At 52.9% G+C, this 18,745-nt stretch overlaps 1 protein-coding gene across 1 annotated transcript in view; it reads left to right on the forward strand.

Annotated features, from left to right (window-relative positions):
- The window catches only part of tbc1d9b (TBC1 domain family member 9b), a 51,356-nt gene that overhangs the window by 1,314 nt on the left and 31,297 nt on the right, over positions 1-18,745 (forward strand). The window contains exons 2-8 of the mRNA XM_079672324.1: positions 289-399; positions 635-753; positions 833-1,064; positions 6,502-6,760; positions 6,894-7,101; positions 17,955-18,146; positions 18,230-18,349. Coding sequence (XP_079528450.1) covers positions 289-399; positions 635-753; positions 833-1,064; positions 6,502-6,760; positions 6,894-7,101; positions 17,955-18,146; positions 18,230-18,349 — 1,241 coding nt within the window. The remainder of the gene's footprint in view (positions 1-288; positions 400-634; positions 754-832; positions 1,065-6,501; positions 6,761-6,893; positions 7,102-17,954; positions 18,147-18,229; positions 18,350-18,745) is intronic.

Genomic DNA, 18,745 nt, shown 5'->3' on the forward strand with positions numbered 1-18,745 from the left:
TGTGTTCTGCAGGTCTGCAGGTGGTGTACATACTAAGTGTTGATCCTGTGTTCTGCAGGTCTGCAGGTGGTGTGAATACTAAGTATTGATCCTGTGTTCTGCAGGTCTGCAGGTGGTGTACATACTAAGTATTGATCCTGTGTTCTGCAGGTCTGCAGGTGGTGTACATACTAAGTATTGATCCTGTGTTCTGCAGGTCTGCAGGTGGTGTACATACTAAGTGTTGATCCTGTGTTCTGCAGGTCTGCAGGTGGTGTACATACTAAGTGTTGATCCTGTGTTCTGCAGGTCTTCTGGTGGGCACCCTGGACGTGGTTCTGGACTCCAGTGCCCGGGTCGCTCCCTATCGGATCCTCCTGCAGACGGCTGGCGCTCAGATCTACTGGAACATCGCAAGCGGTGTGTTGAAGCCATTTTGCATTTCTATCTTATTTATATTTATAATGAAACATTATGAATGTTTTGTATATGATGTTTTATTATTTATATGTATTATTGTTTTGATAGATGCCAACTATCAATGTATTGTTATGGTGGCGTGGTTTTGGCCTTTAACAGACATCAGGTGACAGGTGCTCACGATGAGACCGCGTGTGTTTGGGTTTTAATTTTAACCCTGGGCTGTGTCTTGCAGGCTCGTCCAGGAAGGAGATCACGGAGCACTGGGATTGGCTTGAGTCAAAACTGCTGCAGACCATCTCCATCTTTGACAACGACGAAGACGTCACCACCTTCGTCAAGGGAAAGATCTCAGTATGTCACTTCCTGTTTACTTGCTCAGGTCTCTCTTCCTGTGTGTCATCCTTTCAGTGAGTGATGTCACTTTCTGCAGGGCATCATTGCAGAGGAGAACCGGCTGAAGCAGGGCGAGGAGCAGGAGGAGGATTGTGGGAAGTTTCGGGAGGCGGAGCTGAAGATGAGGAGGTTGTTTGGGATGCCGGAGGAAGAGAAGCTGGTCAACTATTACTCCTGCAGCTTCTGGAAGGGAAGGGTGCCGCGGCAGGGCTGGCTCTACCTGTCCGTCAACCACCTGTGCTTCTACTCCTTCCTGTTGGGCAAGGAGGGTACGGCCGGCCAATCACAGGCCAGAGTTCTTTCATATCATTCAAAAAGTGAAACAGAAAACAGGAAGCGCAAACTGCCCAGGCCCTTGAAGAGTAAATTAACAACTTCTGTAGTTACCTGACGGTACTCCTCTAGTTACCTGAAGGTACTCCTCTAGTTACCTGAAGGCACTCAGGGTGTCCGCGGGGTCTTAAAAAGTATTAAAAGTTGATAAATCAATTTCACGAAAATTAAGGCTATTAAAAAGTATTAAACGGCATTTTCCAAGGTATTAAGAAGGTCCACAGCAACGACAACATGAAACACCCTTTAATTTACTGAAACGACATGTCGGGAAACCCCCCAAGGCGGCCCCATGCATAGCGCGCCGTAAAATGCTGCTTCTTATTTTAAGTTTCGTTGCCTTGCTCCGCTCTGTGGGGGGGGGGGGGTCCCAAGGTGGGTAGACCGACATACGCAACGCTCTGGGGGTCCAACGGCTCCGTGTGTAAGCCCTATATGATCATTTTCTGATAACGATGAAATAGCCCACCTCCCTCTCCCCACGTCTCCTGCTGCTGCTGGGCTGTCAGAAGAGGGGGAGGAAAAGAGAGGCAGTCACCGTTTATTAAATATTATTATATTATTATACAGAGAACAGAGTCGTTATCAATTTGTTTTAAAGCTCAATAAATAACAAAGAAGACCTCTGACCGGCACTTTCCAAATTTTGTACGGAAGATTTAAACTTTAACGGACCTAATTTTTTTACGGAAACTCTGCCGCACGGTCCCCTCGTTCCTAGGAAGAGGTGGATGTTTTTCATCTGCTGGTGGACTACCTGAGAGATAGAGCAGGAGAACACGCCGTCCACCGCGGAGAATAAACAGAAGGGCAACCATGGCAACCATGCTCCGGGGTCTTCTTCGCTGCTTTTGGTGTATTTCGGGCGGCAGCAGCGCCACTTACAGGCCTGACATATGTACTACATCGTTTCCAGCATTTCCAGCGGTCTAGTGTGAACGGACACGTTAATGGATCGAATGCGTGTGAACGGAAGACTTTTTTGCGCTTGCGTATGCGTTTTACCGTATGTGTCCTCGTGGGGCCGGGGTCTAAGCCAAACTATATCCGGTCACAGAGATCTGCTATTTTAAAGTAAAGTCAACACATATAGACCCTAAATATAGTCTATATTAAGAACGAGAAAAGTCTGAACATATATATCCTTTTTTGTAAACATATGACAAATGTGTGAGGGTGATGACGTCAGAGCATCGTCCTATGTGCCAGGTCTTAGCCCCGGACAGCCCCAGCCCAATTGAACCCCTGGGTATTTGAGAGGGAGCTCCTATATGGCATTACCCCGCTGAAGCTCACCAAAGTTTAATATATTTCATCGTTCAAAGTTTTGTCAGTTGTTTTGTTTATTGGTCAAATACTGGTTTCTAATGGTTTCTGAGGAGTTCTACTGGAATGAAAGAGCACAGAGTACAGAAGCAACAAAGCAGCATACTGCATTAAACCTGACCTTCACAGAGAGGTTGAAGTTCATGTGGAGAGGAGGCTTCAGTAGTCTGTCTGCACTCTGTTTAGTTTTGCTATCTTACGATCAATATAGTCAATGTGAGGTAAAGTGTGTAGCCAATGTAACCGGTTAGAACTCAAAGTTGGGATGAGGTCTTAAAATGTATGGAAAGGGTCTAAAAAAGGTCTTAAAAGGTATTACATTTGACCTCAGGATTTCTGCATATACCCTGCTGAAGGTACTCCTCTAGTAACCTGAAGGTACTTCTCTAGTTACCTGAAGGTACTTCTCTAGTAACCTGAAGGTACTCCTCTAGTAACCTGAAGGTACTCCTCTAGTTACCTGAAGGTACTTGTCTAGTAACCTGAAGGTACTTCTCTAGTAACCTGAAGGTACTCCTCTAGTTACCTGAAGGTACTTGTCTAGTTACCTGAAGGTACTCCTCTAGTAACCTGAAGGTACTTCTCTAGTTACCTGAAGGTACTCCTCTAGTAACCTGAAGGTACTCCTCTAGTTACCTGAAGGTACTCCTCTAGTAACCTGAAGGTACTCCTCTAGTTACCTGAAGGTACTCCTCTAGTAACCTGAAGGTACTCCTCTAGTTACCTGAAGGTACTCCTCTAGTAACCTGAAGGTACTCCTCTAGTTACCTGAAGGTACTCCTCTAGTAACCTGAAGGTACTTCTGTAGTAACCTGAAGGTACTCCTCTAGTTACCTGAAGGTACTTCTCTAGTAACCTGAAGGTACTTCTCTAGTTACCTGAAGGTACTCCTCTAGTAACCTGAAGGTACTCCTCTAGTTACCTGAAGGTACTTCTCTAGTTACCTGAAGGTACTTGTCTAGTTACCTGAAGGTACTCCTCTAGTAACCTGAAGGTACTTCTCTAGTTACCTGAAGGTACTCCTCTAGTAACCTGAAGGTACTCCTCTAGTTACCTGAAGGTACTCCTCTAGTAACCTGAAGGTACTCCTCTAGTTACCTGAAGGTACTCCTCTAGTAACCTGAAGGTACTTCTCTAGTTACCTGAAGGTACTCCTCTAGTAACCTGAAGGTACTCCTCTAGTTACCTGAAGGTACTCCTCTAGTAACCTGAAGGTACTCCTCTAGTTATCTGAAGGTACTCCTCTAGTAACCTGAAGGTACTTCTCTAGTAACCTGAAGGTACTCCTCTAGTAACCTGAAGGTACTCCTCTAGTAACCTGAAGGTACTCCTCTAGTTACCTGAAGGTACTTCTCTAGTTACCTGAAGGTATTCCTCTAGTTACCTGAAGGTACTCCTCTAGTTACCTGAAGGTACTTCTCTAGTTACCTGAAGGTACTCCTCTTGTTACCTGAAGGTATTCCTCTAGTTACCTGAAGGTACTCCTCTAGTAACCTGAAGGTACTCCTCTAGTTACCTGAAGGTATTCCTCTAGTTACCTGAAGGTACTCCTCTAGTAACCTGAAGGTACTCCTCTAGTTACCTGAAGGTATTCCTCTAGTTACCAGAAGGTACTTCTCTAGTTACCTGAAGGTATTCCTCTAGTTACCTGAAGGTATTCCTCTAGTTACCTGAAGGTACTCCTCTAGTAACCTGAAGGTACTCCTCTAGTTACCTGAAGGTATTCCTCTAGTTACCAGAAGGTACTTCTCTAGTTACCTGAAGGTACTCCTCTAGTAACCTGAAGGTACTCCTCTAGTAACCTGAAGGTACTTCTCTAGTTACCTGAAGGTATTCCTCTAGTTACCTGAAGGTACTCCTCTAGTAACCTGAAGGTACTTCTCTAGTTACCTGAAGGTATTCCTCTAGTTACCTGAAGGTACTCCTCTAGTAACCTGAAGGTACTTCTCTAGTTACCTGAAGGTATTCCTCTAGTTACCTGAAGGTACTCCTCTAGTAACCTGAAGGTACTTCTCTAGTAACCTGAAGGTACTTCTCTAGTTACCTGAAGGTATTCCTCTAGTTACCTGAAGGTACTCCTCTAGTAACCTGAAGGTACTCCTCTAGTTACCTGAAGGTATTCCTCTAGTTACCTGAAGGTACTCCTCTAGTAACCTGAAGGTACTTCTCTAGTTACCTGAAGGTATTCCTCTAGTTACCTGAAGGTACTCCTCTAGTAACCTGAAGGTACTCCTCTAGTAACCTGAAGGTACTTCTCTAGTTACCTGAAGGTACTCCTCTAGTAACCTGAAGGTACTCCTCTAGTTACCTGAAGGTACTCCTCTAGTTACCTGAAGGTACTCCTCTAGTAACCTGAAGGTACTCCTCTAGTTACCTGAAGGTATTCCTCTAGTTACCTGAAGGTACTCCTCTAGTTACCTGAAGGTATTCCTCTAGTAACCTGAAGGTACTCCTCTAGTAACCTGAAGGTACTCCTCTAGTTACCTAAAGGTACTTCTCTAGTAACCTGAAGGTACTCCTCTAGTTACCTGAAGGTACTTCTCTAGTTACCTGAAGGTACTCCTCTAGTTACCTGAAGGTACTTCTCTAGTTACCTGAAGGTACTCCTCTAGTTACCTGAAGGTACTTCTCTAGTTACCTGAAGGTACTCCTCTAGTTACCTGAAGGTACTTCTCTAGTTACCTGAAGGTACTCCTCTAGTAACCTGAAGGTACTCCTCTAGTTACCTGAAGGTACTTCTCTAGTAACCTGAAGGTACTCCTCTAGTTACCTGAAGGTACTTCTCTAGTTACCTGAAGGTACTCCTCTAGTAACCTGAAGGTACTCCTCTAGTTACCTGAAGGTACTCCTCTAGTTACCTGAAGGTACTCCTCTAGTAACCTGAAGGTACTCCTCTAGTTACCTGAAGGTACTCCTCTAGTAACCTGAAGGTACTCCTCTAGTTACCTGAAGGTACTCCTCTAGTAACCTGAAGGTACTTCTCTAGTTACCTGAAGGTACTCCTCTAGTAACCTGAAGGTACTCCTCTAGTTACCTGAAGGTACTCCTCTAGTAACCTGAAGGTACTCCTCTAGTTACCTGAAGGTACTCCTCTAGTAACCTGAAGGTACTCCTCTAGTTACCTGAAGGTACTCCTCTAGTAACCTGAAGGTACTTCTCTAGTTACCTGAAGGTACTCCTCTAGTAACCTGAAGGTACTCCTCTAGTAACCTGAAGGTACTCCTCTAGTTACCTGAAGGTACTCCTCTAGTTACCTGAAGGTACTCCTCTAGTTACCTGAAGGTACTCCTCTAGTTACCTGAAGGTACTTCTCTAGTAACCTGAAGGTACTCCTCTAGTAACCTGAAGGTACTCCTCTTGTTACCTGAAGGTACTCCTCTAGTTACCTGAAGGTACTCCTCTAGTTACCTGAAGGTACTCCTCTAGTAACCTGAAGGTACTCCTCTAGTCACCTGAAGGTACTCCTCTAGTTACCTGAAGGTACTTCTCTAGTAACCTGAAGGTACTCCTCTAGTTACCTGAAGGTACTCCTCTAGTTACCTGAAGGTACTCCTCTAGTTACCTGAAGGTACTTCTCTAGTTACCTGAAGGTACTCCTCTAGTAACCTGAAGGTACTTCTCTAGTTACCTGAAGGTACTCCTCTAGTTACCTGAAGGTACTCCTCTAGTCACCTGAAGGTACTCCTCTAGTTACCTGAAGGTACTTCTCTAGTAACCTGAAGGTACTCCTCTAGTAACCTGAAGGTACTCCTCTAGTTACCTGAAGGTACTCCTCTAGTTACCTGAAGGTACTTCTCTAGTAACCTGAAGGTACTCCTCTAGTCACCTGAAGGTACTCCTCTAGTCACCTGAAGGTACTCCTCTAGTTACCTGAAGGTACTCCTCTAGTCACCTGAAGGTACTCCTCTAGTTACCTAAAGGTTACATAATGTAATGTAAAAATACTTCTCTAGTAACCTGAACGTACTTCTCTGACGGTTGTGTTTCATCACTATCTCAGGGGTCAGGGTTGTTTATCGGATGTATCTCTGTTTCTCTGCATCTCAGTGACCCTGGTGGTGCAGTGGTCGGAGGTGACCCAGCTGGAGAAGAATGCCACGCTGGTGTTTCCAGAAAGTGTTCGAGTCAGCACGCGCCACACCGAGTATTTCTTCTCCATGTTTCTCAACATCAACGACACCTTCAAGCTGATGGAGCAGCTCGCCAACATGGCCATGCGGCAGCTTCTGGACAACGAGGCGTTCGCTGCCGACCGCTCGCTTCCCAAACCCTGCAAGACGCTGAAGAACGTCTCTGCGCTCAAGAGGTCTCACTCTGTTCAGATTCAAATGTGTTTAGTTATGATTATAAATAATAACATGTTGTGTGTCACAGCGTTTATGTTATGAAGACTCACTCCCTCTGACCTTTGACCTGATCAGCTGTTTTCTGTCCTGCAGGGATCTGGACGCCCGGGCGAAGAACGAGCGTTACCGCACGATGTTCCGGCTGACGCAGGAAGAGCGTCTGGACGGACACACGGACTGCACCCTGTGGGCGCCGTTCGCCAAGATGCACGTGGTGGGACAGCTGTTCATCTCCAACAACTACATCTGTTTCAACAGCAGAGAAGAAGACCTGTGTCAGCTGATCATCCCCCTCAGAGAGGTAAACAGGAAGTCAGCTGATCATCCCCCTCAGAGAGGTAAACAGGAAGTCAGCTGATCATCCCCCTCAGAGAGGTAAACAGGAAGTCAGCTGATCCTCCCCCTCAGAGAGATAAACAGGAAGTCAGCTGATCCTCCCCCTCAGAGAGGTAAACAGGAAGTCAGCTGATCCTCCCCCTCAGAGAGATAAACAGGAAGTCAGCTGATCATCCCCCTCAGAGAGGTAAACAGGAAGTCAGCTGATCCTCCCCCTCAGAGAGGTAAACAGGAAGTCAGCTGATCCTCCCCCTCAGAGATAAACAGGAAGTCAGCTGATCATCCCCCTCAGAGAGGTAAACAGGAAGTCAGCTGATCATCCCCCTCAGAGAGGTAAACAGGAAGTCAGCTGATCCTCCCCCTCAGAGGTAAACAGGAAGTCAGCTGATCCTCCCCCTCAGAGAGATAAACAGGAAGTCAGCTGATCATCCCCCTCAGAGAGGTAAACAGGAAGTCAGCTGATCCTCCCCCTCAGAGAGATAAACAGGAAGTCAGCTGATCATCCCCCTCAGAGAGATAAACAGGAAGTCAGCTGATCCTCCCCTCAGAGAGATAAACAGGAAATCAGCTGATTCTCCCCTCAGAGAGATAAACAGGAAGTCAGCTGATCATCCCCCTCAGAGAGATAAACAGGAAGTCAGCTGATCCTCCCCTCAGAGAGATAAACAGGAAGTCAGCTGATCCTCCCGCTCAGAGAGATAAACGGGAAGTCAGCTGATCCTCCCCCTCAGAGAGATAAACAGGAAGTCAGCTGATCCTCCCCCTCAGAGAGATAAACAGGAAGTCAGCTGATCCTCCCGCTCAGAGAGATAAACAGGAAGTCAGCTGATCATCCCCCTCAGAGAGATAAACAGGAAGTCAGCTGATCCTCCCCTCAGAGAGATAAACAGGAAGTCAGCTGATCATCCCCCTCAGAGAGATAAACAGGAAGTCAGCTGATCATCCCCCTCAGAGAGATAAACAGGAAGTCAGCTGATCCTCCCGCTCAGAGAGATAAACGGGAAGTCAGCTGATCCTCCCGCTCAGAGAGATAAACAGGAAGTCAGCTGATCCTCCCCTCAGAGAGATAAACAGGAAGTCAGCTGATCATCCCCCTCAGAGAGATAAACAGGAAGTCAGCTGATCATCCCCCTCAGAGAGATAAACAGGAAGTCAGCTGATCCTCCCCTCAGAGAGGTAAACAGGAAGTCAGCTGATCATCCCCTCAGAGAGGTAAACAGGAAGTCAGGTATGAATATGCTAAGATATAGAAAGTATGAAAACGGTAAGCAGTGCAAGTATAGTTTCAAATATGTAGATATTAATGTCATGATGATAAACATTGAGGAACAATGATGAAAAATGTTAATGTGGTGACGTAAAACTGACACAAAACAACAATAAACTTTTGCCGAGCCAATTGGAGAGTTTCATCAGCAGCACGGGGTAAAACCCACCAATGAGCGCTCAGCTGGAGATACCAGCGAGTCCTTTCCCATCAAGCATCGTTGGTCTCTACCTGTGATACTCAGTTACCCATGATACTCTCTGCCTGTGATACTCAGTTACCCATGATGCTCTCTACCTGTGATACTCAGTTACCCATGATGCTCTCTACCTGTGATACTGAGTTGCCCATGATGCTCTCTGCCTGTGATACTCAGGCCCAATTCCAAACCACTCCCTCTCCCACTCCCTCACGGAGTCTCACTCTCAGCTGAACGAGGCTCCCTCCTGTCAGATGGAGTAAATACAGCAGCAAGCTTTGGGACGGTCTCCCCTCTGTCCGGCAGAAACAGGAAAGGCCGTAACTGTTTGTAACAACGGTTTCAAATCAGCTTCTCTTTGACAAAAAATTAGTAATAACTAAAATAAATCTCCAAACATCTTTAATTATGTTTTTGTAAAGCTCTTTTAGTTTTAAACCTGATGTTTATAAGCTTCTTACTTTTTGCAAAAGTCTGTAAATATACACAACTTTGGGCGCTTTCACACCGAGTAGTTCCCGGACCTTAGTTCCCCGGAAATATTTAGTTCCTAGTAGATCGCGTTCTCACCGGAATAAGTTCCTGGGGGAGGATTAACCAAATGAAGCCGCTGATGTCACTTCTTCTTCTTCTGCTTTGGGTTTACTGGCAGGCCGCAAACCACTTCACGGCGTATACTGCCGCCCGAAGTCCCGGAGCCCCCCGCACTCCGGGACTTCGGGTGGCCGTATACGCCCGAAGTCCCGGGTAAATCGCCGACACCTCCTCATCTCCTCCGCTCCCACGTTTTATTTTGTGTTGCCATAAGTTAGTCTCTCTCCGTTGGTGCGCTGGGCTAATGCTAATGCTATTAATGCTAATGCGAGCAAATAAAATGGCAGCTTCACAAAACTTTTCTGCATTTTACGGGGTGTGGTCATGGGTGTATAATAAGAACTGGATACAGCGTGGGAGGCGGGGTCTCGTTCTTTCCTATGAGAGCTGCTCATTGGCGCATGAGGACAAAACGGCCCAACTTTTGAGAGAGCGAAACATCACAGATTACCCAGCATGCCTGGCTGCCAGAGCAGAAGAACCCGTATGTGCGCTCACAGAGCATGCACCCCTTGAGCCCCGCCCCCCGAGCTCCCATTCTCGGCTCACTAGAATTAATGGAGAGAGAAAATAAATCTAGATTCGGCTTTTAGTGCATTTTACAACTTTAAGGACCTAATAGGCGCGTTCACACCGGAGTACTTTTCCCTGTACTTTTCCCGTTTAGTTCCGTTAGTACCCCTTATGTTGCGTTCACACCAACAATAGTACTTAGTGCCGGGAACTTTTACCCCCATGTTTAGTGGCTGCTAGAGAGGTGGTACCAACAAAGTACCAAAAAAGTACCAATTTCTATTGGCTGGGCGAATTGCAAACCACGCCCCGTAAACCTCTTTTGTGAAGCCGCCATTGTATTTGTCGCATTAGCATTATTAGCATTAGCATTAGCCCCGCGCAACGGAGAGAGACTAACTTATGGCAACACAAAATAAAACATGGGAGCGGTGGAGATGAGGAGGTGTCGGCGTACTGGCGATTTACTCGGAAGGCTTCAGAAGAAGCCTTCCCCAACTCTGGGGACTTTCGGCCGGGGACTTCCGGCGGCAGTATACGCAGTGAAGTTGTTTGCGGCATGCCAGTAAACCCAAAGCAGAAGAAGACGAAGTGACGTCAGCGGCTAATTTGCGTAATCTTCCCTCAGGGAACTTGTTCCGGTGTGAATGCGATCTGTACTTAGTTCCATGAGGGTACTAAGCGCCGGGGCACTAAGTGCCGGCACTAAGTACGGCAAAGTACTTATACTTATAAATTAGTTCATACTGGGTAGTTTATTTTGTTAAAACAAAAATTATCCACCGATTTACAGACATCTCTTTCCCCATGTTAGTAAATGGTAAAAAGTTGTTCTGGGCCGGGTGACGTCACGGACTGATACGGAAGTTGCAGTACTGCCATTTGGACACTGCTAATATTGGCACAGAGTCCGGCGCACTTCCTGGGGGCTTGGGCGTGGTTTGCAATTTGCCCAGCCAATCAGAAATTGGAACATTTGGAGCAGTAGGTGGAGTCAGGTGGAGTCAGGTGGAGCAGCAGGTGGAGTCAGGTGGAGTCAGGTGGAGTCAGGTGGAGGCAGGTGGAGTCAGGTGGAGTCAGGAGGAGTCAGGTGGAGTCAGGTGGAGCAGCAGGTGGAGTCAGGTGGAGTCAGGTGGAGTCAGGTGGAGCAGCAGGTGGAGTCAGGTGGAGTCAGGTGGAGTCAGGTGGAGGCAGGTGGAGTCAGGTGGAGTCAGGAGGAGTCAGGTGGAGTCAGGTGGAGCAGCAGGTGGAGTCAGGTGGAGTCAGATGGAGTCAGGTGGAGCAGCAGGTGGAGTCAGATGGAGTCAGGTGGAGTCAGGTGGAGCAGCAGGTGGAGGCAGGTGGAGTCAGGTGGAGCAGCAGGTGGAGGCAGGTGGAGGCAGGTGGAGTCAGGTGGAGGCAGATGGAGACAGGTGGAGCAGCAGGTGGAGGCAGGTGGAGGCAGGTGGAGTCAAGTGGAGCAGCAGGTGGAGCAGCAGGTGGAGTCAGATGGAGTCAGGTGGAGGCAGATGGAGACAGGTGGAGCAGCAGGTGGAGTCAGGTGGAGGCAGGTGGAGTCAGATGGAGTCAGGAGGAGGCAGATGGAGACAGGTGGAGCAGCAGGTGGAGTCAGGTGGAGGCAGGTGGAGTCAGGTAGAGTCAGGTGGAGTCAGGAGGAGGCAGGTGGAGTCAGATGGAGACAGGTGGAGCAGCAGGTGGAGTCAGGTGGAGGTAGGTGGAGGCAGGTGGAGTCAGATGGAGTCAGGTGGAGTCAGGTAGAGTCAGGTGGAGTCAGGAGGAGGCAGGTGGAGGCAGGTGGAGTCAGGTGGAGGCAGGACGAGTCAGGTGGAGCAGCAGGTGGAGTCAGGTGGAGCAGCAGGTGGAGTCAGGTGGAGGCAGGTGGAGGCAGGTGGAGGCAGGTGGAGTCAGGAGGAGTCAGATGGAGTCAGGTGGAGACAGGTGGAGCAGCAGGTGGAGTCAGGTGGAGACAGGTGGAGTCAGGTAGAGCAGCAGGTGGAGTCAGGTGGAGTCAGGTGTAGCAGCAGGTGGAGTCAGGTGGAGCAGCAGGTGGAGTCAGGTAGGTGGAGTCAGGTGGAGTCAGGTGGAGCAGCAGGTGGAGTCAGGTGGAGTCATGTGGAGTCAGGAGGAGTCAGGTGGAGGCAGGTGGAGTCAGGTGGAGCAGCAGGTGGAGTCAGGTGGAGCAGCAGGTGGAGTCAGGTGGAGTCAGGAGGAGTCAGGTGGAGTCAGGTGGAGCAGCAGGTGGAGTCAGGTGGAGCAGCAGGTGGAGTCAGGTGGAGGCAGGTGGAGTCAGGTGGAGTCAGGTGGAGTCAGGTGGAGCAGCAGGTGGAGTCAGGTGGAGTCAGGAGGAGTCAGGTGGAGTCAGGTGGAGTCAGGAGGAGTCAGGTGGAGTCAGGTGGAGTCAGGTGGAGTCATGTGGAGCAGCAGGTGGAGTCGGGTGGAGTCAGGAGGAGTCAGGTGGAGGCAGGTGGAGGCAGGTGGAGTCAGGTGGAGCAGCAGGTGGAGTCAGGTGGAGTCAGGAGGAGTCAGGTGGAGTCAGGTGGAGTCAGGTGGAGTCAGGTGGAGCAGCAGGTGGAGTCAGGTGGAGCAGCAGGTGGAGTCAGGTGGAGTCAGGAGGAGTCAGGTGGAGTCAGGTGGAGTCAGGTGGAGCAGCAGGTGGAGTCAGGTGGAGCAGCAGGTGGAGGCAGGTGGAGTCAGGTGGAGTCAGGTGGAGTCAGGTGGAGCAGCAGGTGGAGGCAGGTGGAGTCAGGTAGAGCAGCAGGTGGAGTCAGGTGGAGTCAGGTGGAGTCAGGTGGAGTCAGGTGGAGCAGCAGGTGGAGTCAGGTGGAGCAGCAGGTGGAGTCAGGTGGAGCAGCAGGTGGAGTCAGGTGGAGCAGCAGGTGGAGTCAGGTGGAGGCAGGTGGAGTCAGGAGGAGTCAGATGGAGTCAGGTGGAGTCAGGTGGAGCAGCAGGTGGAGTCAGGTGGAGCAGCAGGTGGAGTCAGGTGGAGGCAGGTGGAGTCAGGAGGAGTCAGGTGGAGTCAGGTGGAGCAGCAGGTGGAGTCAGGTGGAGTCAGGTGGAGTCAGGTGGAGCAGCAGGTGGAGTCAGGAGGAGTCAGGTGGAGTCGGATGGAGGCAGGTGGAGCAGCAAGTGGAGTCAGGTGGAGTCAGGTAGAGCAGCAGGTGGAGTCAGGTGGAGTCAGGAGGAGTCAGGTGGAGTCAGGTGGAGCAGCAGGTGGAGTCAGGTGGAGTCAGGAGGAGTCAGGTGGAGTCGGATGGAGGCAGGTGGAGCAGCAAGTGGAGTCAGGTGGAGTCAGGTGGAGGCAGGTGGAGTCAGGTGGAGTCAGGTGGAGTCAGGTGGAGGCAGGTGGAGGCAGGTGGAGCAGCAGGTGGAGTCAGGTGGAGGCAGGTGGAGGCAGGTGGAGTCAGGTGGAGCAGCAGGTGGAGTCAGATGGAGGCAGGAGGAGTCAGGAGGAGTCAGGTGGAGTCAGGTGGAGCAGCAGGTGGAGTCAGGTGGAGTCAGGTGGAGTCAGGTGGAGCAGCAGGTGGAGTCAGGAGGAGTCAGGTGGAGTCGGATGGAGGCAGGTGGAGCAGCAAGTGGAGTCAGGTGGAGTCAGGTGGAGTCAGGTGGAGCAGCAGGTGGAGTCAGGAGGAGTCAGGTGGAGTCGGATGGAGGCAGGTGGAGCAGCAGGTGGAGTCAGGTGGAGTCAGGAGGAGTCAGGAGGAGTCAGGTGGAGGCAGGTGGAGCAGCAGGTGGAGTCAGGTGGAGGCAGGTGGAGGCAGGTGGAGTCAGGTGGAGCAGCAGGTGGAGCAGCAGGTGGAGCAGCAGGTGGAGTCAGGTGGAGGCAGGTGGAGTCAGGTGGAGTCAGGAGGAGTCAGGTGGAGTCAGGTGGAGCAGCAGGTGGAGTCAGGTGGAGTCAGATGGAGTCAGGAGGAGGCAGATGGAGACAGGTGGAGCAGCAGGTGGAGTCAGGTGGAGGCAGGTGGAGTCAGGTAGAGTCAGGTGGAGTCAGGAGGAGGCAGGTGGAGTCAGATGGAGACAGGTGGAGCAGCAGGTGGAGTCAGGTGGAGGTAGGTGGAGGCAGGTGGAGTCAGATGGAGTCAGGTGGAGTCAGGTAGAGTCAGGTGGAGTCAGGAGGAGGCAGGTGGAGGCAGGTGGAGTCAGGTGGAGGCAGGACGAGTCAGGTGGAGCAGCAGGTGGAGTCAGGTGGAGCAGCAGGTGGAGTCAGGTGGAGGCAGGTGGAGGCAGGTGGAGGCAGGTGGAGTCAGGAGGAGTCAGATGGAGTCAGGTGGAGACAGGTGGAGCAGCAGGTGGAGTCAGGTGGAGACAGGTGGAGTCAGGTAGAGCAGCAGGTGGAGTCAGGTGGAGTCAGGTGTAGCAGCAGGTGGAGTCAGGTGGAGCAGCAGGTGGAGTCAGGTAGGTGGAGTCAGGTGGAGTCAGGTGGAGCAGCAGGTGGAGTCAGGTGGAGTCATGTGGAGTCAGGAGGAGTCAGGTGGAGGCAGGTGGAGTCAGGTGGAGCAGCAGGTGGAGTCAGGTGGAGCAGCAGGTGGAGTCAGGTGGAGTCAGGAGGAGTCAGGTGGAGTCAGGTGGAGCAGCAGGTGGAGTCAGGTGGAGCAGCAGGTGGAGTCAGGTGGAGGCAGGTGGAGTCAGGTGGAGTCAGGTGGAGTCAGGTGGAGCAGCAGGTGGAGTCAGGTGGAGTCAGGAGGAGTCAGGTGGAGTCAGGTGGAGTCAGGAGGAGTCAGGTGGAGTCAGGTGGAGTCAGGTGGAGTCATGTGGAGCAGCAGGTGGAGTCGGGTGGAGTCAGGAGGAGTCAGGTGGAGGCAGGTGGAGGCAGGTGGAGTCAGGTGGAGCAGCAGGTGGAGTCAGGTGGAGTCAGGAGGAGTCAGGTGGAGTCAGGTGGAGTCAGGTGGAGTCAGGTGGAGCAGCAGGTGGAGTCAGGTGGAGCAGCAGGTGGAGTCAGGTGGAGTCAGGAGGAGTCAGGTGGAGTCAGGTGGAGTCAGGTGGAGCAGCAGGTGGAGTCAGGTGGAGCAGCAGGTGGAGGCAGGTGGAGTCAGGTGGAGTCAGGTGGAGTCAGGTGGAGCAGCAGGTGGAGGCAGGTGGAGTCAGGTAGAGCAGCAGGTGGAGTCAGGTGGAGTCAGGTGGAGTCAGGTGGAGTCAGGTGGAGCAGCAGGTGGAGTCAGGTGGAGCAGCAGGTGGAGTCAGGTGGAGCAGCAGGTGGAGTCAGGTGGAGCAGCAGGTGGAGTCAGGTGGAGGCAGGTGGAGTCAGGAGGAGTCAGATGGAGTCAGGTGGAGTCAGGTGGAGCAGCAGGTGGAGTCAGGTGGAGCAGCAGGTGGAGTCAGGTGGAGGCAGGTGGAGTCAGGAGGAGTCAGGTGGAGTCAGGTGGAGCAGCAGGTGGAGTCAGGTGGAGTCAGGTGGAGTCAGGTGGAGCAGCAGGTGGAGTCAGGAGGAGTCAGGTGGAGTCGGATGGAGGCAGGTGGAGCAGCAAGTGGAGTCAGGTGGAGTCAGGTAGAGCAGCAGGTGGAGTCAGGTGGAGTCAGGAGGAGTCAGGTGGAGTCAGGTGGAGCAGCAGGTGGAGTCAGGTGGAGTCAGGAGGAGTCAGGTGGAGTCGGATGGAGGCAGGTGGAGCAGCAAGTGGAGTCAGGTGGAGTCAGGTGGAGGCAGGTGGAGTCAGGTGGAGTCAGGTGGAGTCAGGTGGAGGCAGGTGGAGGCAGGTGGAGCAGCAGGTGGAGTCAGGTGGAGGCAGGTGGAGGCAGGTGGAGTCAGGTGGAGCAGCAGGTGGAGTCAGATGGAGGCAGGAGGAGTCAGGAGGAGTCAGGTGGAGTCAGGTGGAGCAGCAGGTGGAGTCAGGTGGAGTCAGGTGGAGTCAGGTGGAGCAGCAGGTGGAGTCAGGAGGAGTCAGGTGGAGTCGGATGGAGGCAGGTGGAGCAGCAAGTGGAGTCAGGTGGAGTCAGGTGGAGTCAGGTGGAGCAGCAGGTGGAGTCAGGAGGAGTCAGGTGGAGTCGGATGGAGGCAGGTGGAGCAGCAGGTGGAGTCAGGTGGAGTCAGGAGGAGTCAGGAGGAGTCAGGTGGAGGCAGGTGGAGCAGCAGGTGGAGTCAGGTGGAGGCAGGTGGAGGCAGGTGGAGTCAGGTGGAGCAGCAGGTGGAGCAGCAGGTGGAGCAGCAGGTGGAGTCAGGTGGAGGCAGGTGGAGTCAGGTGGAGTCAGGAGGAGTCAGGTGGAGTCAGGTGGAGCAGCAGGTGGAGTCAGGTGGAGTCAGGAGGAGTCAGGTGGAGTCGGATGGAGGCAGGTGGAGCAGCAAGTGGAGTCAGGTGGAGTCAGGTGGAGGCAGGTGGAGTCAGGTGGAGTCAGGTGGAGGCAGGTGGAGTCAGGTGGAGGCAGGTGGAGCAGCAGGTGGAGTCAGGTGGAGGCAGGTGGAGGCAGGTGGAGTCAGGTGGAGCAGCAGGTGGAGTCAGATGGAGGCAGGAGGAGTCAGGAGGAGTCAGGAGGAGTCAGGTGGAGTCAGGTGGAGGCAGGTGGAGCAGCAGGTGGAGTCAGTTGGAGGCAGGTGGAGTCAGGTGGAGCAGCAGGTGGAGTCAGGTGGAGGCAGGTGGAGCAGCAGGTGGAGTCAGATGGAGGCAGGAGGAGTCAGGTGGAGTCAGGAGGAGTCAGGTGGAGTCAGGTGGAGGCAGGTGGAGCAGCAGGTGGAGTCAGTTGGAGGCAGGTGGAGTCAGGTGGAGCAGCAGGTGGAGTCAGTTGGAGGCAGGAGGAGTCAGGTGGAGTCAGGTGGAGTCAGGTGGAGCAGCAGGTGGAGTCAGTTGGAGGCAGGTGGAGGCAGGTGGAGGCAGGTGGAGCAGCAGGTGGAGTCAGGTGGAGGCAGGTGGAGTCAGGTGGAGCAGCAGGTGGAGGCAGGTGGAGTCAGGTGGAGCAGCAGGTGGAGCAGCAGGTGGAGCAGCAGGTGGAGTCAGGTGGAGTCAGGTGGAGTCAGGAGGAGTCAGGTGGAGTCGGATGGAGTCAGGTGGAGTCGGATGGAGGCAGGTGGAGCAGCAAGTGGAGTCAGGTGGAGGCAGGTGGAGTCAGGTGGAGTCGGATGGAATCAGGTGGAGTCGGATGGAGGCAGGTGGAGCAGCAAGTGGAGTCAGGTGGAGGCAGGTGGAGTCAGGTGGAGGCAGGTGGAGCAGCAGGTGGAGCAGCAGGTGGAGTCAGGTGGAGGCAGGTGGAGGCAGGTGGAGTCAGGTGGAGTCAGGTGGAGGCAGGTGGAGTCAGGTGGAGTCAGGTGGAGGCAGGTGGAGTCAGGTGGAGGCAGGTGGAGCAGCAGGTGGAGTCAGGTGGAGGCAGGTGGAGTCAGGTGGAGGCAGGTGGAGCAGCAGGTGGAGCAGCAGGTGGAGTCAGGTGGAGGCAGGTGGAGGCAGGTGGAGTCAGGTGGAGGCAGGTGGAGGCAGGTGGAGTCAGGTGGAGGCAGGTGGAGTCAGGTGGAGGCAGGTGGAGCAGCAGGTGGAGTCAGGTGGAGGCAGGTGGAGGCAGGTGGAGTCAGGTGGAGTCAGGTGGAGGCAGGTGGAGGCAGGTGGAGTCAGGTGGAGGCAGGTGGAGGCAGGTGGAGTCAGGTGGAGGCAGGTGGAGGCAGGTGGAGTCAGGTGGAGGCAGGTGGAGCAGCAGGTGGAGTCAGGTGGAGTCAGGTGGAGGCAGGTGGAGTCAGGTGGAGGCAGGTGGAGGCAGGTGGAGCAGCAGTTGGAGGCAGGTGGAGTCAGGTGGAGGCAGGTGGAGTCAGGTGGAGGCAGGTGGAGGCAGGTGGAGCAGCAGGTGGAGGCAGGTGGAGCAGCAGGTGGAGGCAGGTGGAGTCAGGTGGAGCAGCAGGTGGAGGCAGGTGGAGGCAGGTGGAGTCAGGTGGAGGCAGGTGGAGCAGCAGGTGGAGGCAGGTGGAGTCAGGTGGAGCAGCAGGTGGAGGCAGGTGGAGGCAGGTGGAGTCAGGTGGAGGCAGGTGGAGCAGCAGGTGGAGGCAGGTGGAGTCAGGTGGAGGCAGGTGGAGTCAGGTGGAGCAGCAGGTGGAGCAGCAGGTGGAGGCAGGTGGAGTCAGGTGGAGCAGCCTCGCTGTTCGAGGGCTTGATAAGCCATTCCCCCTCCACACTCGTTGGTTTGGAACAGCACTTAAAGTGGCGGACCCTCCGTGCGAACTCGCAAACGGAGGGGTAGTGTGTAGGGGGCGGTTTGGAATTGGGCCTCAGTTACCCATGATGCTCTTTACCCATGATGCTCTTTACCCATGATGCTTTTTACCCATGATGCTTTGCTGCAGGTGTCAGTGGTTGAGAAGGCAGACAGCAGCAGCATCCTGCCGTGTCCCGTCTCGATCAGCACCAAGAACAAGACCAACTTCCTGTTCGCTAACCTCAAAGACAGAGACTTCCTGCTCCAGCGGATCTCCGACTTCCTGCAGCGGACCCCCGACAGCAGCGGGGGGGAAACCAGCCCCCTGATTGGGTCCCTGGTGGGTCCTGAATCCATACTGTTTCTGAGCGGTCAGCTGACAGGAAGTAGATCTCTCACAGTGCTTCTGTTTCCTGTCCTCAGGGCTCCTCACCTGAGTCCGTCCTCAGGGGCCGACATTACCACCCTGACCTCCCGACAGCCAATCAGGGTCTCCTGAGGCTCTACCAGACCGGGGCCCCCGAGGACCTTGGGCCCAAAGCCGTGAGTTCAAGTCCCTCAGGAGGACCCTTAGATCCTGAGGACCCTTAGATACTGACCCTTAGATACTGACCCTTAGATACTGAGGACCCTTAGATACTGACCCTTAGATACTGACCCTTAGATACTGACCCTTAGATACTGACCCTTAGATCCTGAGGACCCTTAGATACTGACCCTTAGATACTGACCCTTAGATACTGAGGACCCTTAGATACTGAGGACCCTTAGATACTGACCCTTAGATACTGACCCTTAGATACTGAGGACCCTTAGATACTGACCCTTAGATACTGACCCTTAGATACTGACCCTTAGATACTGACTCTTAGTTCCTGAGGACCCTTAGATACTGACCCTTAGATACTGACCCTTAGATACTGAGGAACCTTAGATACT

This window comes from Notothenia rossii, assembly GCF_949606895.1.
Source record: "Notothenia rossii genome assembly, chromosome: 3".
In the NCBI taxonomy this organism is placed as follows: domain Eukaryota; kingdom Metazoa; phylum Chordata; class Actinopteri; order Perciformes; family Nototheniidae; genus Notothenia; species Notothenia rossii.